General features: G+C 44.5%; 1 protein-coding gene across 1 annotated transcript in view; it reads right to left on the minus strand.

The window, feature by feature from the left end:
• Positions 1-276: 276 nt before the first annotated feature.
• Positions 277-27,743, minus strand: part of pard6b (par-6 partitioning defective 6 homolog beta (C. elegans)) — a gene marked incomplete at its 3' end in the record, with an annotated part of 48,701 nt that continues 21,234 nt past the window's right edge. Inside the window, exons 3-4 of the mRNA XM_080764523.1 lie at positions 2,760-3,055; positions 277-1,191 (exon numbers count right to left, since the gene is read on the minus strand). Coding sequence (XP_080620649.1) covers positions 277-1,191; positions 2,760-3,055 — 1,211 coding nt within the window. The remainder of the gene's footprint in view (positions 1,192-2,759; positions 3,056-27,743) is intronic.

Consider the following 27,743-nt stretch of genomic DNA (forward strand, 5'->3'; position numbering starts at 1 on the left):
AGAGCCCAGGATCACAGTAGATGATTGACACAGGGGTGAAAAATGGGTTACAAAATCGTGGGATAAAAAATATATTTAAAAAAAAAGTATCGTTGGGGTCTGAGAGGCTAAATGTCATCAGATATTCTGTAGTATCGTTCGGGTCTGAGAGGCTAAATGTCATCAGATAAATATTGGGCCATTGGGCATTAAAAAGGTTGAAAACCACTGATATAGTGTGTGTGTGTGCGTGTGTGTGCGTGACCGTGTGTGTGTATGTGCGTGCGTGAGTCCAGTCTACAGTGTGATGACAGTCCCGTCCTCCTCCAGACTCCGCCTCCTCTCCAGACTCCGCCTCCTCTCCAGTGGCGGGGAGGAGGGCGTGGTGGCATCATCATCATCGTCGCCACTCTGCAGGCTCCCCAGGCTGCCGGCGCTGGCCAATGGCAGCGTGAGGAGGCTCCCGTTGGCGTGGTGGGGGGGGTCGACCACCGAGAGGGCGAGAGAGGAGGAGGAGAACGAGGAGGACGAGGCGGCGGTGGCGTTGCCGCGCAGGCCGAGGTGCGGCTCGTAGCGCGGCATCAGCACCATCGAGGGCACGCTGTAGCTAGTGGCGGGCGGCGGTAGCGTGCTGTAGCTAGCGGCGGGCGGCGGAAGCGCGCTGTAGCTAGTGGCGGGTGGCGGTATGGAGGCGACCGCCGCCGCGCGGGGGGGGAGGAGCTCGATGGCCTCGCCGCCCACCTCGATGACCAGGTCCTCGTCCTCCTCGTCGCTCTCCATCTCCTCGGGGTGGAAGTTCTGGATGATGTGCGGCGGCGGCGGGCCGGGCGGCGGGCCCGGCGCCGGTCCCGCGCCCGCCGCCGAGGAGGCGCCGTAGCCGCCGTAGTAGCTGGCGCCGCTGTCCGACGAGCGGCCCGAGCTGCCCGACGCGGCTCCGCCCCCTCCTCCTCCTCCCGTGGTCGTCGTAGCTCCTCCTCCCACCTCCCTCCCGCCCCCGCCCCCGCTACGCACCACGTTGTTGCGCTGGTTGGCGGGCTTCACGGTGACGATGAGGTTGTGGGAGTTGGCGATCATCATGTCCGTCACCTGGTCCAGGGACTTGCCCGCCACCTCGATGCCGTTCACCTCCAGGACCTCGTCGTTGACCGCCAGGAGCCCCGTGCCCTCGGCCAGCCCGCCGGGCACCATGCGGGAGATGAAGATACCGGGAACCTAAAGTTTACAATGAAGAGGTTCAACAGAAAGGTTCTTTTCACCTCACACCAAACCTGACATTGGGCGACCTCTGGTTAGAGGCCCTCCGTAAGTAGACAGTTGGATACAGAACAATTTACCATCTAAACTGAAAGATGGATACAATGTATGTAACCTAGATACCATACCCTGATGGGAAATGCTGTTTATTTTATTTTATTATTATTTTTATTTATTTTCTTCTTTAATACTATGTTCATTAGTACTTTCAAAACTAGTTTACTAATTACCTTTACTGTCTTGTACTGTCTGTCTTTGTTTTATTTGCCTTGTTCTGACCTTGATTGGGGGGAGGGGGGGGTATTTACATGTCGGATACAACAAAATGTACACATATGTTTTTTGTTAAAAAAGGTTCTTTTCTAGCTGGCAGCCATTCATTACCTACTTTGATAATCTGAGGGTACTTCCGACAGACTAATTGGAAGTACATCAGATTTAAAAAATGGTTTGTACCAGCATCAACTAAGATGCTGAACGAGGCTCTGAAACAGCAGTAACTACGTGAGACTAGATTATCCACATCATGTGTGCAATTGTGTAATGTTGTGTCTTCCTCTGTAATGTATTTGTGTTGTCATTGATGTTTTATGTGTGGCTGCAGCTGGGGTGAAAGCCCCAAGACAAATTTCCCTTGTGGACAATAAAGTTTACCTTGACCTTAATTGAACCAATACTATGTGTGTTTTTTTGCTTCCTCATAACGATAGAACTGTGTATAGAGGGTGATGTACGACAACGTTCCGATTCAACACAATCTTTTCCAACATAACTTGTGACTATCTTTTGAACTCGAATAACCCAACTCATAATTGTATTTTTGAAAAAAAATAAAAATAGGTATGTTCAAACTGTACTAAATTGTTGAAACCTACTACCAAATAATAAACATAGATTAAAAAATAAAAGATGGCGGGCACCAATTTGGTGTTAGCATTAAGCTATGCTTTAGCTATTGAAAAATAGCAGATCTACAAGCTCATAGCGCGCCACCGAGTGGCGCGCTACGAGCTTGTAGGTCCGCTATTTTTTTTTATTATCGAAAAACGACTGACATTTTTAGAATCTGATCTCAGGTCAGAATGGGTTAATCAGACCAGTGTGTGTCCAGTGGAAACCTCGTATATGAATCTGATCTCAGGTCAGAATGGGTTATCTGTGTTGTCTTCTATCTATATGTGGGTTTGCATGTGGGGAGAGGGGGGGGGGAGGGCTGTGGACGGGTGTATTCTGTGTATTCTGTGAAAAATTGAAATTAACCCATTCTGAACGGGAACCCATTTTGGTATTAGCATCATGTCGTGCTTTAGCTATTGAAAAATAGCAGATCTACAAGCTCATAGCGCGCCACCGAGTGGCGCGCTACGAGCTTGTAGGTCTGCTATTTTTAAAAAATCTGACGTAGAAGACATTTTTTAAAATCTGATCTCAGGTCAGAATAGAAAACTGTCAGGATGTAGAAGACATTTTTTAGAATCTGATCTCAGGTCAGAATGTGTTAAAAAAAAAAAAAAGATGGCGGTCACCTTCTCCAGGCCCTGCGGCGTGACGCGCACCGAGGATCCGTCGCGGATGTAGAACCCCAGCGGCTTCTCCTGGCCGTGCTTGTAGAGACGGACGCGGCGGTGCGTCTCGGGCAGGATGTCCACGTCGATGATGGACGACACGGGCCGGAAGTCCCGCGGCAGCGAGATCAGGACCGCCGGGGGCTTCCGGAACCGGCCCACGCCGTCGGGACGCAGGAGCACGGCCGCCGCCAGAACCACCGGGTTCTTCTTCCGGGTCAGGGAGTCGGTGCCGAACGCCGAGTAGTCCGCCTCCTCTGTGGAGGGGGGGGGGGGGGGGGGGGGAGGGAGGGAGGAGAGAGAGAAGAGAGAGAGAATTAGGACATTAGGACAATTAGGACATGGCTCAAAATATTTAACCCATTCTGACCTGAGATCAGATTCATACGAGGTTTCCACTGGACACACACTGGTCTGATTGTCCCATTCTGACCTGAGATCAGATTCTAAAAAATGTCAGTCGTTCTTCGATTTTTCAAAAATAGCAGACCTACAAGCTCGTAGCGCGCCACTCGGTGGCGCGCTATGAGCTTGTAGATCTGCTATTTTTCAACAGCTAAAGCACGACATGATGCTAACACCAAAATGGATTCCCGTTCAGAATGGGTTAAATCAGTTATAGAATCAATTGCATTGTATGGCAGTGAGGTATATGGGGTCCCTTATTACAAAGTGATCGGGCAAAATGGGACAAAAGTCCAGTTGAGATCCTGCATGCAGAGTCCTGCTAAACTATTATTATCAGGGTACAAAGAAAATGCCCAAACTCTGCATGCAGGGCTGAATTAGGCCAATATCCTTTACTTCTAAATATACAGAAAAGATCTATTAAATTCTGGAGCCATATTAAAAAGAGTGACCCTGCCTGTTACCATTATAAAACCCTTATAAACCCTGTCTGTTACCATTATAAAACCCTTATAAACCCTGCCTGTTACCATTATAAAGCCCTTGCCTGCCAAGAGTTGAACATCCAAAGGAGCCCCCTCAGTCAGCTGGTTCTGAAACTAGCTGACCTCTCACCTTCTGACATCACAAACCCCAGACAGCCTCAGTGCAGCTAGACTATCACTCAGAAGATTAGACCCAACCAAATTATAACTACAGAAAAATATAAATACGGAAGAGAGAGCGAAGAGGAGGAGAGGAGGGGAGTAATGGAGTGGAATGAGGAGGAAGCGATGGGGAAGCATGGAAGTGACAGAAGGAAAAGAAAAGAAAAGAGAGATGGATGGAGAGGACATGCATTAGTAGACGCTCATTAACTTCCAATTAGCACTAGCATTCTGAGCTAATAAATAAGTTAACACACAGAGTCATTATCCTCCAGGCCTGACATGGAGTTGCATCACATAAACTTATACAAAGAACAGGAACAAGAAACTCTGCTTAGTTCTCAGCAGCTTTGAGCCTGGAGTCTAACCTGGAGGATGTCTACTCTGAACACACAGAACCCCCCACCCCCCTCCTCTCGCACTATCATGCTCAAATTGCACCTTGTTTAAACTACATTTGCCTCATTAGCCTCAACAATAATTGCACTAGAGGGTGTTTATATTATGGAACATTAAGCTGATCACAAAAAGTTTACCTAACTTTGCTGCTAACTTTGTATTACTCTTTGATTGCTCATTCTTGCACTCTGTGCTTGAATGTTACTCTAGCATGGTTCGCTTATAGTTACATTACTCTTGTTCAGTCAGATAACTCACGAATAGATGTAACCAATATTTATTGGTTTTATAGAATGAGAATACAAGTGTGCAACTGTGCATAATTATAACATTTTATCTTGGCGTTCGGCTCTGCTACATTTTTCTCCCTGCTCGGCACAATCGAACACCATCATTAAACATTAAGAGCAGGGATATATATAGACATACAATAACATATTAGATATATAGATATATATATATTAGATATATAGATATATATATATTAGATATATAGACATACAATAACAACCCAAGCAAACATCACATAACAGCAACCATGAACCATAAGCAGAAGGAAGGCAGTGTAGGTGAGCTTAAACACCAAAACAAATGGTCAGCTGACTGCCACGTCAGCGAATGACATGAATACACACACACTGAATACACACACATAGTAATGCAGCATATATATTAACCCCTTGAGTATTATGTATGCGCCCTTTGAGCACGGCATGAAACCCCTGGAGTATATCTGACTGAACTAACTCCGCAAGCTAGCAGAGACCCACCCGACAGCACAGACACTACAGCTGAGGTCTCCCCGTAGGATAGTTTTAGTGAATGCTTTGCTGCTGCAGTGTCCAGTCTGTCCACTAGGAGGCAGCTCAGCTGTATAGATCAAAGGTTGGGCCAGCTATAGCTCAAACAGAGACCTGATTGGACCACGGCTCAAACAAGAGACGTGATTGGACCATGGCACTCTTTAAGTCTTAATAGGTAACTGGCATGTGCCAATGTGTAAACATTAACGCTGTCGCACATGTCTTTTTATTATATTATTTAATTTACTTCATCTGTGTGTGTGTGTGTGTGTGTGTGTGTGTGTGTGTGTGTGTGTGTGTGCATGCTTGTGCAATCCGTAAAAAAAACATCCACTCAGGTGGAGAATGAGGATTCCATTTCTCAGGTTCTGACAGGTCAGGTAGGCTAACCCCCCCCCTCCCCACACACACACACACACACACACACACACAAACACACACACACACCCCCACCCTCCCAACTGCTACGCTCCGACTAAATCCAAAACAAAGGATCGATTGTCCTGGAGGGGAAAAGAGCGAGGTTCTCACATTTCAGTTCCCATGGGATGAGAGTTCACTACAGACGCTACAGTCCGGCCGTACCGTCGTGGTACCCTCGGGCCAACTGCAGGCATCCACCGACCGCACGAAGAACACAGGGACAGCAGCCTAGGAGGATTAACCTCTCGACCAGGGGGGGGGGGGGGGGGGGGGGGGGTGGGTGCCCAAAAGGTACCAGTAGATCACAAAGGCTGTGCATGTAGACCACATGACATGCCCCTAAAAATATATTGAATACAAAAAAAAAATAAGAAAGAAAATATGTTGTTCAGCTAGGGACCCCTGGAATGTACTAATTCCATTTCCCATTCCAAGTGTGTTTGTCTTATTTCTTACTCAAGTCAAAGTACTGTGTGAACACTAAATGGACCAAAATCTAAATGCAACACTTTAAACATTTATCCGGAACTTCTGAGCGAACTTTGAGTGTGAAAGCGCCCTTAGAGTTATGGGGGTCCTTGAAATGTAAAAGTTTGAGAACCGCAGTGCACACTAAATGAAAGAGAGCCTTAATTAGTGTCATCAGTAACACCTGTGAAGGAAGTGTAGGGAAGCAGCCTGGAAGTCAGAAGAAGAGTATACCCATTCTGCTCTGTATTAGGAGGACTATAGGTTTAGTTTAGTTTAGAAGAGAACCCATTCTGCTCTGTATTAGGAGGACTATAGGTTATAGTTTAGTTTAGAAGAGTGTACCCATTCTGCTCTGTATTAGGAGGACTATAGGTTATAGTTTAGTTTAGAAGAGTGTACCCATTCTGCTCTGTATTAGGAGGACTATAGGTTATAGTTTAGTTTAGAAGAGTGTACCCATTCTGCTCTGTATTAGGAGGACTATAGGTTATAGTTTAGTTTAGAAGAGTGTACCCATTCTGCTCTGTATTAGGAGGACTAGGTTTAGTTTAGTTTAGAAGAGTGTACCCATTCTGCTCTGTATTAGGAGGACTATAGGTTATAGTTTAGTTTAGAAGAGTATACCCATTCTGCTCTGTATTAGGAGGACTATAGGTTATAGTTTAGTTTAGAAGAGAATACCCATTCTGCTCTGTATTAGGAGGACTATAGGTTATAGTTTAGTTTAGAAGAGAATACCCATTCTGCTCTGTATTAGGAGGACTATAGGTTATAGTTTAGTTTAGAAGAGTGTACCCATTCTGCTCTGTATTAGGAGGACTATAGGTTATAGTTTAGTTTAGAAGAGTGTACCCATTCTGCTCTGTATTAGGAGGACTAGGTTTAGTTTAGTTTAGAAGAGTGTACCCATTCTGCTCTGTATTAGGAGGACTATAGGTTATAGTTTAGTTTAGAAGAGTGTACCCATTCTGCTCTGTATTAGGAGGACTATAGGTTATAGTTTAGTTTAGAAGAGTGTACCCATTCTGCTCTGTATTAGGAGGACTATAGGTTATAGTTTAGTTTAGAAGAGTGTACCCATTCTGCTCTGTATTAGGAGGACTATAGGTTATAGTTTAGTTTAGAAGAGTGTACCCATTCTGCTCTGTATTAGGAGGACTATAGGTTATAGTTTAGTTTAGAAGAGTATACCCATTCTGCTCTGTATTAGGAGGACTATAGGTTATAGTTTAGTTTAGAAGAGTGTACCCATTCTGCTCTGTATTAGGAGGACTATAGGTTTAGTTTAGTTTAGAAGAGAATACCCATTCTGCTCTGTATTAGGAGGACTATAGGTTATAGTTTAGTTTAGAAGAGAACCCATTCTGCTCTGTATTAGGAGGACTATAGGTTATAGTTTAGTTTAGAAGAGAACCCATTCTGCTCTGTATTAGGAGGACTATAGGTTATAGTTTAGTTTAGAAGAGTATACCCATTCTGCTCTGTATTAGGAGGACTATAGGTTATAGTTTAGTTTAGAAGAGAACCCATTCTGCTCTGTATTAGGAGGACTAGAGGTTATAGTTTAGTTTAGAAGAGTGTACCCATTCTGCTCTGTATTAGGAGGACTATAGGTTATAGTTTAGTTTAGAAGAGTGTACCCATTCTGCTCTGTATTAGGAGGACTATAGGTTATAGTTTAGTTTAGAAGAGTGTACCCATTCTGCTCTGTATTAGGAGGACTATAGGTTATAGTTTAGTTTAGAAGAGTGTACCCATTCTGCTCTGTATTAGGAGGACTATAGGTTATAGTTTAGTTTAGAAGAGTATACCCATTCTGCTCTGTATTAGGAGGACTATAGGTTATAGTTTAGTTTAGAAGAGAATACCCATTCTGCTCTGTATTAGGAGGACTATAGGTTATAGTTTAGTTTAGAAGAGAATACCCATTCTGCTCTGTATTAGGAGGACTATAGGTTATAGTTTAGTTTAGAAGAGAATACCCATTCTGCTCTGTATTAGGAGGACTATAGGTTATAGTTTAGTTTAGAAGAGTGTACCCATTCTGCTCTGTATTAGGAGGACTATAGGTTATAGTTTAGTTTAGAAGAGAACCCATTCTGCTCTGTATTAGGAGGACTATAGGTTATAGTTTAGTTTAGAAGAGTATCCCCATTCTGCTCTGTATTAGGAGGACTATAGGTTATAGTTTAGTTTAGAAGAGTGTACCCATTCTGCTCTGTATTAGGAGGACTATAGGTTATAGTTTAGTTTAGAAGAGTATCCCCATTCTGCTCTGTATTAGGAGGACTATAGGTTATAGTTTAGTTTAGAAGAGTATACCCATTCTGCTCTGTATTAGGAGGACTATAGGTTATAGTTTAGTTTAGAAGAGTGTACCCATTCTGCTCTGTATTAGGAGGACTATAGGTTATAGTTTAGTTTAGAAGAGTGTACCCATTCTGCTCTGTATTAGGAGGACTATAGGTTATAGTTTAGTTTAGAAGAGTATACCCATTCTGCTCTGTATTAGGAGGACTATAGGTTATAGTTTAGTTTAGAAGAGTGTACCCATTCTGCTCTGTATTAGGAGGACTATAGGTTATAGTTTAGTTTAGAAGAGTGTACCCATTCTGCTCTGTATTAGGAGGACTATAGGTTATAGTTTAGTTTAGAAGAGTGTACCCATTCTGCTCTGTATTAGGAGGACTATAGGTTATAGTTTAGTTTAGAAGAGAATACCCATTCTGCTCTGTATTAGGAGGACTATAGGTTATAGTTTAGTTTAGAAGAGTGTACCCATTCTGCTCTGTATTAGGAGGACTATAGGTTATAGTTTAGTTTAGAAGAGTGTACCCATTCTGCTCTGTATTAGGAGGACTATAGGTTATAGTTTAGTTTAGAAGAGTGTACCCATTCTGCTCTGTATTAGGAGGACTATAGGTTATAGTTTAGTTTAGAAGAGTGTACCCATTCTGCTCTGTATTAGGAGGACTATAGGTTTAGTTTAGTTTAGAAGAGAACCCATTCTGCTCTGTATTAGGAGGACTATAGGTTATAGTTTAGTTTAGAAGAGAACCCATTCTGCTCTGTATTAGGAGGACTATAGGTTTTAGTTTAGTTTAGAAGAGAACCCATTCTGCTCTGTATTAGGAGGACTATAGGTTTAGTTTAGTTTAGAAGAGAACCCATTCTGCTCTGTATTAGGAGGACTATAGGTTATAGTTTAGTTTAGAAGAGAACCCATTCTGCTCTGTATTAGGAGGACTATAGGTTATAGTTTAGTTTAGAAGAGTATACCCATTCTGCTCTGTATTAGGAGGACTATAGGTTTAGTTTAGTTTAGAAGAGTAGACCCATTCTGCTCTGTATTAGGAGGACTATAGGTTATAGTTTAGTTTAGAAGAGTGTACCCATTCTGCTCTGTATTAGGAGGACTATAGGTTATAGTTTAGTTTAGAAGAGTGTACCCATTCTGCTCTGTATTAGGAGGACTATAGGTTATAGTTTAGTTTAGAAGAGAATACCCATTCTGCTCTGTATTAGGAGGACTATAGGTTTAGTTTAGTTTAGAAGAGAACCCATTCTGCTCTGTATTAGGAGGACTATAGGTTATAGTTTAGTTTAGAAGAGAACCCATTCTGCTCTGTATTAGGAGGACTATAGGTTTTAGTTTAGTTTAGAAGAGAACCCATTCTGCTCTGTATTAGGAGGACTATAGGTTTAGTTTAGTTTAGAAGAGAACCCATTCTGCTCTGTATTAGGAGGACTATAGGTTATAGTTTAGTTTAGAAGAGAACCCATTCTGCTCTGTATTAGGAGGACTATAGGTTATAGTTTAGTTTAGAAGAGTATACCCATTCTGCTCTGTATTAGGAGGACTATAGGTTTAGTTTAGTTTAGAAGAGTAGACCCATTCTGCTCTGTATTAGGAGGACTATAGGTTATAGTTTAGTTTAGAAGAGTGTACCCATTCTGCTCTGTATTAGGAGGACTATAGGTTATAGTTTAGTTTAGAAGAGTGTACCCATTCTGCTCTGTATTAGGAGGACTATAGGTTATAGTTTAGTTTAGAAGAGTACCCATTCTGCTCTGTATTAGGAGGACTATAGGTTTAGTTTAGTTTAGAAGAGAACCCATTCTGCTCTGTATTAGGAGGACTATAGGTTATAGTTTAGTTTAGAAGAGAACCCATTCTGCTCTGTATTAGGAGGACTATAGGTTATAGTTTAGTTTAGAAGAGTGTACCCATTCTGCTCTGTATTAGGAGGACTATAGGTTTAGTTTAGTTTAGAAGAGTGTACCCATTCTGCTCTGTATTAGGAGGACTATAGGTTATAGTTTAGTTTAGAAGAGTATACCCATTCTGCTCTGTATTAGGAGGACTATAGGTTATAGTTTAGTTTAGAAGAGTGTACCCATTCTGCTCTGTATTAGGAGGACTATAGGTTATAGTTTAGTTTAGAAGAGTGTACCCATTCTGCTCTGTATTAGGAGGACTATAGGTTTAGTTTAGTTTAGAAGAGTGTACCCATTCTGCTCTGTATTAGGAGGACTATAGGTTATAGTTTAGTTTAGAAGAGAACCCATTCTGCTCTGTATTAGGAGGACTATAGGTTATAGTTTAGTTTAGAAGAGAACCCATTCTGCTCTGTATTAGGAGGACTATAGGTTTAGTTTGGCTTTTGACGAGGTGCGGCTCGTAGCGCGGCATCAGCACCATCGAGGGCACGCTGTAGCTAGTGGCGGACTGGCGGCGGTCAAATGAACACAGGACTTGCACGCACAACGTTCCTATAACGTTGCAAGCTTAGAGTATATATATGAATAGAGACGGTAACCGGATTTCTCCTCCCGTCCACTTGCATTAAGTTTGCTCAAAAGCGCATCAGGCGATTTCACTTCACTCCTCCTTCCGGGTAGGAACAGAGTCCATTTCGCCTCAGGGTTTCCTCTCTGTTATATTTATACTGAAACTCTGAGGTTGCGAGTCATCCACATCCACACAGGAGGCAGATCCAACCTTAGAGACTCATCCACATCCACACAGGAGGCAGACCCAACCTTAGAGAGTCACCCACATCCACACAGGAGGCAGATCCCTTCCACATCCACACAGGAGGCAGATCCCTTCCACATCCACACAGGAGGCAGATCCCTTCCACATCCACACAGGAGGCAGATCCCTTCCACATCCACACAGGAGGCAGATCCCTTCCACATCCACACAGGAGGCAGATCCCTTCCACATCCACACAGGAGGCAGATCCCTTCCACATCCACACAGGAGGCAGATCCCTTCCATGTCTTATTTCATACTCTCTCTCTTATGATCTTCTTATCATCCCTCCCTCCATCGGCGATATGAAAGAGACCGACCTCACAACACACTCAAAGAGTTGGCACGAGAGGAAAGAGAGGTCCCTCTGGGCCACGCCCACGCACACACACACACACACACACACACACACACACACACACACACACACACACACACACACACACACACACACAGTGATGCTGCAGGGATCACAGACACTGAAAAGACGCAGTGAGTATTCCAGGCAGCAGCAAACAGTGCTGTACTGTATATATGTGTGAACACACACACACACACACACAGGCCAGGGGCACGCACGCACACACGCACGCACGCACACACACACACACACACACACACACACACACGCACGCACGCACCACACACACGCACATAGTGATGCTGCATAGGCCGAGGAACCTGAGACCCTGACAACCAATCACATTATAACTCATTAGAGATGAGAAGCAGGACTCTCTATGTTTAATTGATTATTAGAGACATTCCCATAGGCTAGCCCGGTGCGTACAGTTACAGTATACGGACTTACAGTACGTACATGTGTGTACACATAGACATCAAAGAGGGCTTCAGCCCCTGCCCTTTTATACCGGTCTGTAAAGCAAAGTTCCTCTCCAGAATATGAATGCAGCGTTTACTACATGGTGAAAGAAATGCAAATCCCCTCCCTCTCCTTTCCTTTCCATACCCGAGAATTATCTGAACTACTTTTCTGCATCTCCAGTAGCCAACGAGTGCGGGGGTCGCGCCCGTAAAAAAGCCGATCTACAAGCTCTCAACGCGTCGCAGCGCGACTCGTTGAGAGCTTGTAGACACTGCGCTGCGCTTGTAGACAAGCGCAGTGTCGCGCGTTCGAGTCCCGTTCATGAACACCCGTTCTCTCTCCCTCCTTCCTGTCCGTCTTCACTTGTAACTAAAAAGGCATAAAGCCCAAAACAAAACAAAAACATTCCTTTATTCCACAGCCCTTCTTCTGAGAAACATTTATGTCTTGAAACATAGAGAGACACACACACATTCAACCCACATATTCAGACACGTGCGCGCACAGTCGCACACAAGTGCACAGTTGCGCGCACACACACACACACACACACACACACACACACACACACACACAGTTTTATTCTTCACGAGTGGACACACACGCGTTTGACCACTGTTTTATTCTGGCAGTCCTAAAAGCAACACCACTGGATGTCAGCTAAATAAATCACTGGTTGTAATGATCAATATTAGCTATAGAGCACATTGTGCCGACGCTGCAGCTGTGTGGGACGGTCCATGATAGGCAATTATAATTATAACCCACGACGGTCAGAGGCATTCTGGGATAGAAATGACCCTAGAACTGTTTTAAAGTCGCCATGATGAGAAGTGTGCCGCCATTAGGCATGAAGCCATTAGGTATAAGCATACAATTCAGGCAACGTTTTTGTCTGGTGAAGATTTGTCATCTAGACGCTACGTACTCTTTGGTTAAAATGTTGTTCCAAACTCCCTTCCTCCTTGAGTTCATTAGTGGAAATCCGTGACACTCCCTAAGGTGTTATGGGTAGGGGGTGCAGACGCTTATCCCACATGCCAAGAGTCCGACAGTCATTAGTCCGACAACACCGTGTCTCCTGACATGCGTGGCCCGTAACAAATCACCCGTGCTGCCGGTTACAAATCACCTGCGATCGCGTGCAGGTAGATGTAGGTTAGTGTTTGGAGTAGGGAGTCGGACTAATGACTGTCGGACTCTTGGCCTGTCGGAAACAACTGCCTGAACCCAATGCACCTCGTCAGACCAACAACATCCAGCAGAGGAAAGACAGAGCCCAGTGAGTACCAGCCTCAAAGTCACCCTGTCTTTCAAGTAGCCTGGTCTGTTCTGACGCTATTCCCCTGTCTGTCTGTCTGTCTGTCACTATTCCCCTGTCTGTCTGTCTGTCTGTCTGTTCTGACGCTATTCCCCTGTCTGTCTGTCTGTTCTGACGCTATTCCCCTGTCTGTCTGTCTGTCTGTCTGTCTGTTCTGACGCTATTCCCCTGTCTGTCTGTCTGTTCTGACGCTATTCCCCTGTCTGTCTGTCTGTCTGTCTGTTCTGACGCTATTCCCCTGTCTGTCTGTCTGTCTGTCTGTTCTGACGCTATTCCCCTGTCTGTCTGTCTGTCTGTCTGTTCTGACACTATTCCCCTGTCTGTCTGTCTGTATGTCTGTCTGTCTGTTCTGACACTATTCCCCTGTCTGTCTGTCTGTCTGTCTGTTCTGACACTATTCCCCTGTCTGTCTGTCTGTCTGTCTGTCTGTCTGTCTGTCTGTCTGTCTGTCTTCCTGGTCTGACGCTATTCCCCTGTCTGTCTGTCTGTTCTGACGCTATTCCCCTGTCTGTCTGTCTGTCTGATATCAGAGTTTACCTTGACTCATTCATTGCTGTGTAAATACGTGACGCAGGCCTCCAGGAATGCAGCAGTGAGTGGACCGACCAGGCAGAGAGAGAGAGAGAGAGAGAGAGAGAGAGAGAGAGAGAGAGAGAGAGAGCGTGTATGAATGTATGCACTGGTCGGGCTAATGATTCATTGGAACGGTCAGAGGTTGAACTGTGTGGGAAATGAAGGGAATGCAGGCGTACAGTGCAGTGAACGTACAGTCATTACTAAAGGTGTTGTGTAACAACGTTTTGTTATATAGGCCATTTCTTCAAAGATATGGATTAAGCCCTTTGGCTTCAAAGTCCTTTGTAATAACAGAGATCTCTTTTAACTAGTAATCCGTGTCCATGAGCTGAACCTAGTATTATTATTATTATTATTATAGCCCATATTCTAAATCTCTAGAGTCCAGATCTTTCACTGGAACACTGAACTGCACGTCATCGTTTATTTATTAACCATGTATAGTATAGCATTGCTATATATTCTGGGGCAAAACAGTAGATCTACAAGTTCACAATATACGTTGCAACTTGGTGACATGAGCTTGTAGATCTATTGTTGGTGGTGACGAGAGGGAGATATAAGTGTACATCTTTAGTATATAATAAGGGTCTAGTGGTTAAACAAACTGCCTATACCTCCTAAAGTATGCACACACACACACACACACACACACACACACACACACACACACACACACACACACACACACACACACACACACACACACACACACACACACACACACACAAGTATGCCAAACACTAGAACATTCCAGGTGACTAAAATGTGACTAAAACTAAAATGAAAACTATTCAACAGAGACTATGACTAAAAACTAACATAGAAATGTGCTGCCAAACACAACACTGTTGCCAAGGAGGGGTTTATTGAATCACTTTGTATATCAACCAACCGTTGGTTAGGCCCTATAAACATCATGTCACACATTTACATCTCAGTGCTTCGTGCGGTCATTTGAATGCACTCAATTATTGACGTGATCTTTCCACGGGGCCTTATTATTATCGTTAACGAGACGACCTTAATCACTTGACTGTGTTTAAAAATAGCTGATGGACAATTGAGAGGGAGTGAAGATAGATTCTACCAGACATGGCAACCCTTCATTGCATATTTCAATAGGTGCACGCTAACCCCCTCCTACACAATAGATAGCACGATAGAAAATTGTGTTTTTTCTTTATTTTATTTTTTATCATTTAAAAAAAGAATGTCTGTAATTCACTTAATTTACAACAACATGTTGGGAAAGTTTGAGAGCAAGAGTGTCTGTCATGTTGTCTGTTTTGTTTGTCTGTAAACTCATTGTTTAACTGTTTTTTGTTTTTTCATGTTTATCACATTCATGTCTTTTTTATTATGTATTGTATGTGGAACATTTACATTGCTTGTCATTTTTTTCATTTCATATAACTGAAATACTCATTATCATTGTCGATAATATTCTGATGTTGTCGTACAAAAAATGCCTAATAAAAACAGTATTAAAAAAAAAAAAAATAGCTGATGGACAAACCTCAGAGCGTACTGCGAGTGCATTGAGATAGTGTATATAACGAAGACGACAGCCTTCACGCGGCCTTCTCTGTGAGTAGCAAGAAATGGTGCAAGACCAGCTTGCAAAACTATAATGTCGCCAAACAAACGCAGGCTTAGGAACGGCAGACGGGCAGTCATCCCGACCGTCACAAACCGAGGCCTGTCGGTGCTTCAAAGAAAAAATATATGCGGGATGTTTGGACAGAATCTGGAGCAGTAATATATTTTAAAAAAATATGTTTTTCAAAAGTCGGCCTCCTGGTGGCGCTATAACAGGCCGTTCTGGAAACGTTGGGGCAGAGGTTCATCGTTGGCATCCAGGGAGTTTGTGTGCAAAATGTGGCATCGACCGGGTTTAACCGTGCCAGAGATTAGCTGTTCACAGACTGGCCTGGTTTGATTGATTGATTGAAATATGTATTAACAGTTTGCAGAATTACAGTACATTTCAAGCACAAACTCAATACAAAGACTATGTTAACTGTGAGTGGACGACCCAATTAAGCATTACACTTGTTTACAAAGAGGGTCCACCTTGTTCAATTCATCAAAACATTTAGAGACGTACAAATAGACACTTCTATATATAGTTAAAGAACAGAACAGGTGGAGACAATAAACTTATTGGAAATTCTCAAGTAAAGTACAAATACCTAAAAAATGGTACTTATAAGTAAATGTACTTAGTTACGTTTCCAGCGCTGCATGCAGGTATTATAACAGCGTATAGGTTACACCAGGTCTAAAGTGGGTTAAGGAAGGGAGAGAGAGAGGAGACATGATTATCCTGATGACGAGGAGATGACATCCGACAACACAATACTGTCTGTCTGTCTGTCTGCCTGCCTGCCTGTCTGTCTGTCTGTCTGTCTGCCCGTCTGTCTGTCTGTCTGTCTGTCTGTCTGTCTGTCTGTCTGTCTGTCTGTCTGCCTGCCTGCCTGTCTGTCTGTCTGTCTGTCTGTCTTGCCTGTCTGTCTGTCCTGGCACTGCGTCAGCAGAAACCTGACACCCTGATCAGGTGACCCAGTTAGTAGTACACACAGGGATATGAGCTCTGTCAACTTCAAAGCACCATCACCAGCACCGCTGCTGCAGAGGCAATAGAAGAGTTATAGGACATTGAGGGGGCAGAAACCCAGCTCTGTTCTAATGCAGCCTGAACTGAGACAAGATGGAGTTGGAAATACATTGTTTTCAACGAGGGCGGCGCAAATAAAGAGCTATTTTAAGCATGTGTGCAACATGACAACTGTTTTAAAGTGTACAGTGACAACTAAAGTCTCTGTAATATTTATGTTGTACTATTACTACAAAACAATCTAAAATAAAATGGATTTAAGATCATTAAGTCCAATGCATTTCTGCCTATACTTCCGGTCCATGACTTGTCCCAGTTGGTTGTCCCCCATTCTCAATAATTAGTCTGTGTAGGAGAGCCTCCACTGGACTGAAGCCCCATGAAGTGAACGCAGTTTGAGTAACTGTAACTCTATCTGTAACTGTAACTGTAACTAAGGCTCTGCTGCTCCTAGAACTGCACCTATTACCGGCACCTACCGAGTCTGTCTGCCAGATCAAATTAACGTCACATTGAAGCCCTTCAAAGCAGTGTTGTTTATGACTATCCTCGCCTCACCAGGCTTTCCACCACCTCGGAGGAAAGCCTGGTCTCTGTTTCAAAAGTCTGTATGAATCTGACGGCAACTTATTTTTCACTTAAACCGATTTTTCTCAATAAAAGCTCTCGTAGCCTGTAGCTTTTATTTAGAAAAATCAGTTTGAGGGAAAAGGAAGATATCATCCGCTCCCGACAGGATCATATACCCTTAAATGAAATGGTGCCCAGGCTAGTTCTTGACAGCAAATTTAGATTTTAGTTTTTGTCGTGTAGTCTCTTGAATAGTTTTAACCCATTCTGACCTGAGATCAGATTCATACGAGGTTTCCACTGGACACACACTGGTCTGATTAACCCATTCTGACCCGAGATCAGATTCTAAAAATGTCAGTCGTTCTTCGAATTTTTCAAAAATAGCAGACCTACAAGCTCGTATCGCGCCACTCGGTGGCGCGATATGAGCTTGTAGATCTGCTATTTTTCAATAGCTAAAGCATAACATGATGCCAACACCAAAATGGGTGCCCGGTCAGAATGGGTTAATTTAGTTTTAGTCACATTGTTGTTCTCATGGCATGGAGGTACATGAGAGCAAAATGATTGCAAATAAAACCCCAGATATTGCAGCACAATGACTTAATACTTCTCAGATCCAGTTTAGGCCAGCTGCGGGTAATACGCACTTAACTGTTATTTTCCCCAGTCTACAAGTTAAGATAGATAGACAGATAGATTGTTTATTTTCGTGTGCCCAACCCTCATGGGTTTATAAGACACCGTTTCACATTTGCAATTACAGCATGTTTTACATTACATAATTCATGCATTTTACAGCATGTTTACGTTACATAATTCATTATATTACACCTCAGATGTATACAGAGTACTCTGTCTTCTTTCCCAAGCTTGACAGATAAAATCTGCTATACAACGAAAGTCCCCTTTGGGCAAAACATATCTCTATTTTTACATAGTCGTTTTAAATCTAGGAAATCCCCCACATATAAGCAGACATCTTATTAACCAAAATATCCCTTAAGTCCTCATATTTAGAGCAGTAAAACAAAAAAGTGAACTTTTCAATTTCATCTAAGATTACAGAACAGACAAAATATCTCTCATCTTCAGGGGTGGCATTATAACCCATTTTGCGCGGGAACCCTTTTTGGGTGTTAGCATTACGTTATGCTTTAGCTATTGAAAAATAGCAGATCTACAAGCTCATAGCGCGCCACCGAGTGGCGCGCTACGAGCTTGTAGGTCTGCTATTTTTGAAAAGTCGAAGAACGACTGACATATAGAAACATAGCTTTTTCAGAAAACTGTCAGGATGTATAGAAGACATTTTTGGGTTAGGCATTTGGGGTTAATGCTTCTCAGATCCAGTTCAGGCCAGCTGTGGGTAATACGCACTTAACTGTTATTTTTTTCCCCAGAGTCTACAAGTTAAATCATCTCGCTTAGACGAATGGGAATACAGTACATTAACCCATTCTGACCTGAGATGAGATTCTATAAATGTTCTTCTACATCCTGACAGTTTTCCATTCTGACCTGAGATCAGATTCTATAAATGTTCTTCTACATCCTGACAGTTTTCCATTCTGACCTGAGATCAGATTCTATAAATCTCTTCTATACATCCTGACAGTTTTCTGAAAAAAAGCTATGTTTCTATATGTCAGTCGTTCTTCGATTCTTCAAAAATAGCAGACCTACAAGCTCGTAGCGCGCCACTCGGTGGCGCGCTATGAGCTTGTAGATCTGCTATTTTACAATAGCTAAAGCATGACATGATGGTAAAAAAAGGGGATCCCGCCCCAAAATGGGTTAAGATCTAGTAGCTCTCTCTCTCTGGGACCCCCTGCTCTCCCTGGGACCCCCTGCACTCCCTGGGACCCCCTGCACTCCCTGGGACCCCCCTCGGGACCTCCCCGGGGTAAGAATTAAGCGCATTAAGAGGACATGAAAGGAAAAGCAGAGTTGAAAAGGTGGAGGTCATGGACCATGGTGGCGTATACTATACACAGACTATAGAGAAGGCTCTGGAAGCAGTCAGGGTTGTGTTGATGACAGGCCCGGATACACACACACACACACACACACACACACACACCCACACACACAGGCCCGGATACACACACGGGGCAACGCTCAGTGCCATCTCGTTCCAGACACGGAACGATAGCGGGGAGGGGAGGAGGAGAGGGGTGTGTGTGTGTGTGTGTGGGTGTGTGTGTGTGTGTGTGTGTGTGTTCCTGTGAGCTCACACACGTGTGACTGAGAAAGACCAGGATCGGAGAGAGAGAGAGACACAGAGAGAGAGAGAGAGAGGCAGAGAGAGAGAGAGAGAGAGAGAGAGAGAGAGGCAGAGAGAGATACAGAGAGAGAGAGAGAGACAGAGAGAGAGAGAGAGAGGCAGAGAGAGATACAGAGAGAGAGAGAGAGAGAGAGAGAGAGAGAGACAGAGAGAGAGAGAAAAAAGGATCTGCCACTTGAATTAAGGTGACATCAAACAGGGTCCTGTCAGCTCAAACCCACACAACGAAATACTTAACCCATTCTGACCGGGCACCCATTTTGGTGTTGGCATCATGTTATGCTTTAGCTATTGAAAAATAGCAGATCTACAAGCTCATAGCGCGCCACCGAGTGGCGCGCTACGAGCTTGTAGGTCTGCTATTTTTGAAAAATCGAAGAACGACTGACATTTTTTTAGAATCTGATCTCAGGTCAGAATGGGTTCATCAGACCAGTGTGTGTCCAGTGGAAACCTCGTATGAATCTGATCTCAGGTCAGAATGGGTTAACAGTAGCAAAAACAACAAAACAGTAACAATTCCATTCCCCATGCCGAGTGTTTGTCTTATAATAATTATGTAATATAATGCCAGACAGTGCCACTATTCCAAAGCCACTATTTTAAAACAATTGTCAGCAATATAAGGATCATTTTTCTTTTGTTGAAAGTATATAGTTCTCAAGTCAAAAAGGTGCGGGCAGTGCCGGGGTCCCCCCCGGGGGAAGCACCCCACACAGTAAGGGGATAAGGGGAGTCAAGGTGTGGAGGGGGGGGGTCCCCAGGGGGGGGCATTTAACCCATTCTGACCTGAGATCAGATTCATACGAGGTTTCCACTGGACACACACTGGTCTGATGAACCCATTCTGACCTGAGATCAGATTCATACGAGGTTTCCACTGGACACACACTGGTCTGATGAACCCATTCTGACCTGAGATCAGATTCATACGAGGTTTCCACTGGACACACACTGGTCTGATTAAAGAAGGTACACTTTCCGATATGGAACATTCTCCCAGGGCTCTCTATTCTGGGTGCAGTCGGCATACATACATACATACATACATACATACCTCCTCCTCCTCCTCCCTCCATACCTCCCTCTGCTCCACTCATACCTCCCTCCTCCTCCTCCTCCTCCTCCTCCCTCCTCCTCCTCCCTCCATACCTCCCTCTGCTCCACTCATACCTCCCTCCTCCTCCTCCTCCTCCTCCTCCCTCCATACCTCCCTCTGCTCCACTCATACCTCCCTCCTCCTCCTCCTCCTCCTCCTCCTCCCTCCTCCTCCTCCCTCCATACCTCCCTCTGCTCCACTCATACCTCCCTCCTCCTCCTCCTCCTCCTCCTCCCTCCTCCTCCTCCCTCCATACCTCCCTCTGCTCCACTCATACCTCCCTCCTCCTCCTCCTCCTCCCTCCTCCTCCTCCCTCCATACCTCCCTCTGCTCCACTCATACCTCCCTCCTCCTCCTCCTCCTCCTCCTCCCTCCTCCTCCTCCCTCCATACCTCCCTCTGCTCCACTCATACCTCCCTCCTCCTCCTCCTCCTCCTCCTCCCTCCTCCTCCTCCCTCCATACCTCCCTCTGCTCCACTCATACCTCCCTCCTCCTCCTCCTCCTCCCTCCTCCTCCTCCCTCCATACCTCCCTCTGCTCCACTCATACCTCCCTCCTCCTCCTCCTCCTCCTCCCTCCTCCTCCTCCCTCCATACCTCCCTCTGCTCCACTCATACCTCCCTCCTCCTCCTCCTCCTCCCTCCATACCTCCCTCTGCTCCACTCAGATAAAAAGTACATTAATGCTGCTGATAAGAGAGGGAAAAGGAGGTGAGGTTGCCAAGATAAAGATGGAGTCAACAGGGAAATGGAGGGGGGAAAGGGGGGGAGGGGGGCGAGGCTGAAAGCAGGTACACAATAATCTCTGTGCCTTTTTAACCACCATGACGACCTGCCAATAAAAAGGCTTCTAAATCCTGACAGTTTCCTGAAAAACCTCATGTTTCTAATGTCAGTTGGTGCTCAACCTTTTTCACGTCAAGGACCGCCAGAATTATCTGTATTTGGCCGGCGGACCCCCATCTGAGAATTTGTTGTTCCACGGAAACTGCCCCAGAAAGCAAAGATTTGAGTTAAAAACGTTCACTCTGAAAGAATATAATTATGCAAAGATTTGAGTCACATTTTCACGATTTACAAGCTTGTAGATCTGCTATTTTTCAATAGCTAAAGTATAACACAATGAATTAAAACATCAAAAAGGGGTATACCCGTCCTGAATTGGTTAAGCGTTGTCGTCAAAAAGAGTCTTTAAAACATTGTTTTTGTTGCTAAAAAAGCCGATCTACAAGCTCACAACACGCCACCATAACGTGGACACAATTGTGACGCCAGGTTGAAAGAGGGTTTTAAGTAACTGAGGGGTCCATTCTTTCACTCCCATCGGTTATAATAAATGAACGCAGAAATAAAGACCTCTGGTTTCTAAAATAGACCCGACGGGTTGAGGAATAATTGAACCGATGCATAATTCAAAGGATTCTCGTCAAGATATTCCCAAATGCCCTCGTCTGCCCTGCTTTAAGACATTCTGTACGGGAACCCCTTTTGGGTGTTAGCATCATGTCATGCTTTAGCTATTGAAAAAATAGCAGATCTACAAGCTCATAGCGCGCCACCGAGTGGCGCGCTATGAGCTTGTAGGTCTGCTATTTTTTGAAAAATCGACTGACATATAGAAACATAGCTTTTTCAGAAAACTGTCAGGATGTGTAGAAGACTTTTTATTTTAGAATCTGATCTCAGGTCAGAATGGGTTAATTATGCCTCTTGTCTCGTTATGATCATCACTCAGACACGTGCTACAAAGATCCCCGCCTGCTGTATATACAGTCACACTATACTGTACATACTGTACCCAATATGTTGTTGTGTCAGTTCTGCATGTCAGTGTAGTGTGTGTGTACGTGCGTGCGTGGTGTGTACGTGCGTGCGTGGCGTGCGTGCGTGCGTGCGTGCGTGGCGTGCGTGGCGTGCGTGGCGTGCGTGGCGTGCGTGCGTGCGTGGCGTGCGTGCGTGGCGTGCGTGCGTGGCGTGTGTGCGTGCGTGTGTGCGTGGCGTGCGTGCGTGCGTGGCGTGCGTGCGTGAACCAGAAAAGGGCTGAGACGTCATCGTCTCCTCTCGTCCCTGCAGCAACACTGACTGACTCTCTACAGCAACGCAGTTTTCATCAATTACTTTTCTGCTGACACAGACACGCCATTCCTTCCATCTCTCACTCCCTCCTCCCTTCATTCAATCTGGCTCCTTCTCATAGTCTCTCTCTCTGTCTGTCTCTCTCTATGTCTGTCTCTCTCTCTCTCTCCTCTGCCTCTCTCTGTCTCTCTGTCTCTCTCTCTGTCTGTCTCTATGTCTGTCTCTCTCTCTCTCTCTCTCTCTCTCTCTCTCTCTCTCTGTCTGTCTGTCTGTCTGTCTGTCTGTCTGTCTGTCTGTCTGTCTGTCTGTCTGTCTGTCTGTCTGTCTGTCTGTCTGTCTGTCTGTCTGTCTGTCTGTCTGTCTGTCTGTCTGTCTCTCTGTCTGTCTGTCTGTCTGTCTGTCTGTCTCTCTGTCTGTCTGTCTGTCTGTCTGTCTGTCTGTCTGTCTGTCTCTCTGTCTGTCTGTCTGTCTGTTTTGGTACTTTAAGTACATTTTGATTATCAACACTTTTGTACTTTTACTGAAGTAAAATGTTGAATTCCAGACTTGTATAGTTGTAACGGAGGAGTTCTGCATTGCTGCAGTATTGATACTTTTAGTGTTATAAAGTAAAACTATTGATAACACAAATGAGCAAAACAGTTGAGTACTGGACATATTTATCATCGTCATCATTTCTCGACCGCGGTCATTTCACAACGCCACGCATTTCCGGTCCTTCATTGCCATCCCCAGTTCCTGCTTACTGATGCATGTGTCCCTATAGCGATGACATCATGTGTCCCTATAGCGATGACATCATGTGTCCCTATAGCGATGACATCATGTGTCCCTACTAGCGATGACATCATGTGTCCCTATAACGATGACATCATGTGTCCCTATAACGATGACATCATGTGTCCCTATAACGATGACATCATGTGTCCCTATAGCGATGACATCATGTGTCCCTACTAGCGATGACATCATGTGTCCCTAGCTAGCGATGACATCAGGGAACGACAGTTTTCTACCTCTGGTCTGATGCTTTGAGGCAGGACTCCAGAGAAGAAGGGAAGATATAACCTCATTGTCAGCTCTGTATAGCAGTGGCCGGCACACTGTGTTCTTCTGGATCGGACTAGTGAAGAAACCAGGCTGGTGTTAGCTGTGTGTGGACGGTCCTCTGAGAGAATACTGGACAACTCACCCCCGGTGCTTGCCCGTTTTTCCTCCTGGAATTTTCACCAGTGAGGGGGATAACTTTGTAATATGCTATTGGCTGTTTGTATTCTTTTTGGAAAAAGATAAAAAGATACTCCTGTAGAAAGGCTATATTATTTTACTTATATTGACCCTATAAACAATTTAATGGTACCTCGTCAGATAATCCCCACATATCCTACAACAACTTCTGTGAACAGACTTCACTGTAGTAGCTTTTCATAAATTATATTTGTACTTAGGCTGTTCTGCTGTCATTCAAAGTCCAGCCGTCTGCTGTCCAGCCTCTCCCACCCCTCACTGGGGAAGATTCTGGGAGGAAAACAGAAACGGGGTGAGTTGTCTTGTTACCCTCTGAGAGGACACAGGCTGGTAGCTGTGTGTGGATGGTCCTCTGAGAGGACACAGGCTGCTGGTGGTAGCTGTGTATGGATGGTCCTCTGAGAGGACACAGGCTGCTGGTATAGCTGTGTATGGATGGTCCTCTGAGAGGACACAGGCTGCTGGTATAGCTGTGTATGGATGGTCCTCTGAGAGGACACAGGCTGCTGGTATAGCTGTGTATGGATGGTCCTCTGAGAGGACACAGGCTGCTGGTATAGCTGTGTATGGATGGTCCTCTGAGAGGACACAGGCTGCTGGTATAGCTGTGTATGGATGGTCCTCTGAGAGGACACAGGCTGCTGGTATAGCTGTGTGTGGATGGTCCTCTGAGAGGACACAGGTTTGGTGGTAGCTGTGTGTGGATGGTCCTCTGAGAGGACACAGGCTGCTGGTATAGCTGTGTATGGATGGTCCTCTGAGAGGACACAGGCTGCTGGTATAGCTGTGCTCCTCTGAGGACCAGTGCAATGGATCTACTGTAGGAGGCTATAGCTGCACAATCTGGGACTCATAACAAGGCCTGTCTGGGCCTGGGCAGTGTGCCTGCATGGGGAGGGAGTGCGAATGGGACTGGGGGTCTAGAGAGCTGGCGTGTGTGTGGGGCTGAGACATGTGTCTGAGGCTGTGTGTGTGTGTGTGTGTGTGTGTGTGTGTGTGTGTGTGTGTGTGTGTGTGTGTGTGTGTGTGTGTGTGTGTGTGTGTGTGTGTGTGTGTGGAGAGGGAGGGGAGGGGACTGGGCATTAGAAACAGGCCTCTCTCTGGGCACAGGCACTGGGGCTTTTGTCTGGAGGAGCACAGGGAATGTGACCCTGGCACTGGAGCAGTAGTCCTCCATACAAGAGAGACGGCGTTCGGGCTGGCTGTGACACACAGCTGAGGTCGAGTGGGAGAGGCTTTTGGGACTGGGATGGTGATGGTGGGGTGGTGGGGGGGGGCTGTGGAATGTGTCTGGGACAGAGGGTTATAGGGTAGGGGGGCTTGGAGAGGCTGGGTTAGGGTAGAGGGGGATTGGAAGGTGACTGTCATTGTGTGTATATTCCTGCACTATATACCTGCATCGAGTGATCTTGGTACATAGAAATTGATCTATTGAAGATTCTGACCTTCAAATGTACATCATTTTTTGTTTTGATTGTCTTGCTGTATTGTTGTATTGTTCTTTCTGCTTTGGCAATGTAAACGTATGTTTTCTCATGCCAATAAAGCCCTTTATGTCAGGCCAGAGTATGTAGACTTAAGGCAGTGGTTCCCAAACACGGCATGATGGGTCCCATAATTAAACACCCATTTTGTGGGTCATGGACATTTTATTTTTTACGGGTCATGGCTCAAGTAAAAAAAAATCCCATTTTCCTTTTCCGTATACAAATATATTTCAGAAAGATATATTTTGTTTTTAATATTTCTTTTCAAAGAACAAATTCTGTAAATAAAAAAAATACTAGTAATGATTAAGAAGTAGTGAAAATAGCTGATCTCCAAGGTCGCTCCAAGATGGGTGAATGTAATATTAGGCACAATCTACTGTATGTAAAGTGTCTTGGATAAAGGCGCTATATAAATGCACCTTTTACAATAGAATACCAACGCTAGTGGAGACCTTTACAGTAGCATATTGGCATAGCATGTTAAAACGGGAAATACAAACTAAAACTAAACTTCATTTAGTTTTTAGTCACATTTTTATTAAATCACCAGGAATGTTTTAGTGTCTAGTCTAGTTTCAGTCGACTGATGTCATGCGATTTTAGTCGACTAAATCCACAGTTGATTTAGTCGACTAAAATGTGTTTTGGCGGGCCTTGATTGCCATCGTATAATGACTGATTTTACACTTGCTGAAAATAGCCAATCTACAAGCTTGTAGATCAGCTATTTTCAGCATGCAACCAAGTGTAAAATGACTTATACTGGATCTCTCGTCCACTAGTCCCTTCCCAACATTTACGTCTAGTTTTTTTATTTGTTGACGAAATTGTCAGTATATTTAGTCATAGTTTTAGTCATCGTAGCTTAGTTTTCATTTAGTTTCCATTTAGTTTTCGTCAGTGGAAAAAGGTAGTCGACGAACATTTTTCGTCTTAGTTTTAGGCGACGAAAACAACACCGGTGCTGCGTGCGTGCGTGCGTGGTACACAAACTACCCGCATCGTGTCAGAACCCGCTGGCTACAGTGTGTCGTTAGCTAGTGTATTTCTGTAGAAAGGAATGTTCAGAGTAACACACACACACACACACACACACACACACACACACACGGCTATCAGTTATCACAGCCTCATATCAATTAGTACTGTGATGTGATGCCGAGCCCTGAGGAAAGAAAAAGATTTACTAGGCTATATCTATTTTTATACACAGCAGCAATAGAAAGAACTTCTTCTATACCGAGCATAAATGAAAGCATTATAATCACGCCCGGGCTGTGACAAGAATAACAGCCAATAAAACTATCGTGCTTGAATCCTTCTAATGAAATGTAATTCCCATGAATATTTGTCAGCTCCGCGATGGGGCAATAATAGGCAATATAGGTCCCTCGTGATAGAAACAGACATTCTGCTTAAATGAAAGGTCAAATGTTTTACATCCCTATACTTGGAACGGCACAAGTTATGTTTGGGATTGAACCAGACAGTGGCCTCGTGGTTAGAGTGTCCGCCCTGAGACTGGGAGGTCGGGGGTTCGATCCCCAGCCAGGTAAGGAAAGGAAAGGTACTATGTTTACCCAGGGTAACTGGACTAAGGAAAGGAAAGGTACTATGTTTACCCTGCAGGGTAACTGGACTAAGGAAAGGAAAGGTACTATGTTTACCCAGGGTAACTGGACTAAGGAAAGGAAAGGTACTATGTTTACCCAGGGTAACTGGACTAAGGAAAGGAAAGGTACTATGTTTACCCAGGGTAACTGGACTAAGGAAAGGAAAGGTACTATGTTTACCCAGGGTAACTGGACTAAGGAAAGGAAAGGTACTATGTTTACCCAGGGTAACTGGACTAAGGAAAGGAAAGGTACTATGTTTACCCTGCAGGGTAACTGGACTAAGGAAAGAAAAGGTACTATGTTTACCCAGGGTAACTGGACTAAGGAAAGGAAAGGTACTATGTTTACCCAGGGTAACTGGACTAAGGAAAGGAAAGGTACTATGTTTACCCTGCAGGGTAACTGGACTAAGGAAAGGAAAGGTACTATGTTTACCCAGGGTAACTGGACTAAGGAAAGGAAAGGTACTATGTTTACCCAGGGTAACTGGACTAAGGAAAGGAAAGGTACTATGTTTACCCAGGGTAACTGGACTAAGGAAAGGAAAGGTACTATGTTTACCCTGCAGGGTAACTGGACTAAGGAAAGGAAAGGTACTATGTTTACCCAGGGTAACTGGACTAAGGAAAGGAAAGGTACTATGTTTACCCAGGGTAACTGGACTAAGGAAAGGAAAGGTACTATGTTTACCCACGGTAACTGGACTAAGGAAAGGAAAGGTACTATGTTTACCCAGGGTAACTGGACTAAGGAAAGGAAAGGTACTATGTTTACCCAGGGTAACTGGACTAAGGAAAGGAAAGGTACTATGTTTACCCACGGTAACTGGACTAAGGAAAGGAAAGGTACTATGTTTACCCAGGGTAACTGGACTAAGGAAAGGAAAGGTACTATGTTTACCCAGGGTAACTGGACTAAGGAAAGGAAAGGTACTATGTTTACCCAGGGTAACTGGACTAAGGAAAGGAAAGGTACTATGTTTACCCAGGGTAACTGGACTAAGGAAAGGAAAGGTACTATGTTTA

This window comes from Protomyctophum bolini (assembly GCF_963924005.1).
Source record: "Protomyctophum bolini genome assembly, chromosome: 5".
Taxonomy (NCBI): domain Eukaryota; kingdom Metazoa; phylum Chordata; class Actinopteri; order Myctophiformes; family Myctophidae; genus Protomyctophum; species Protomyctophum bolini.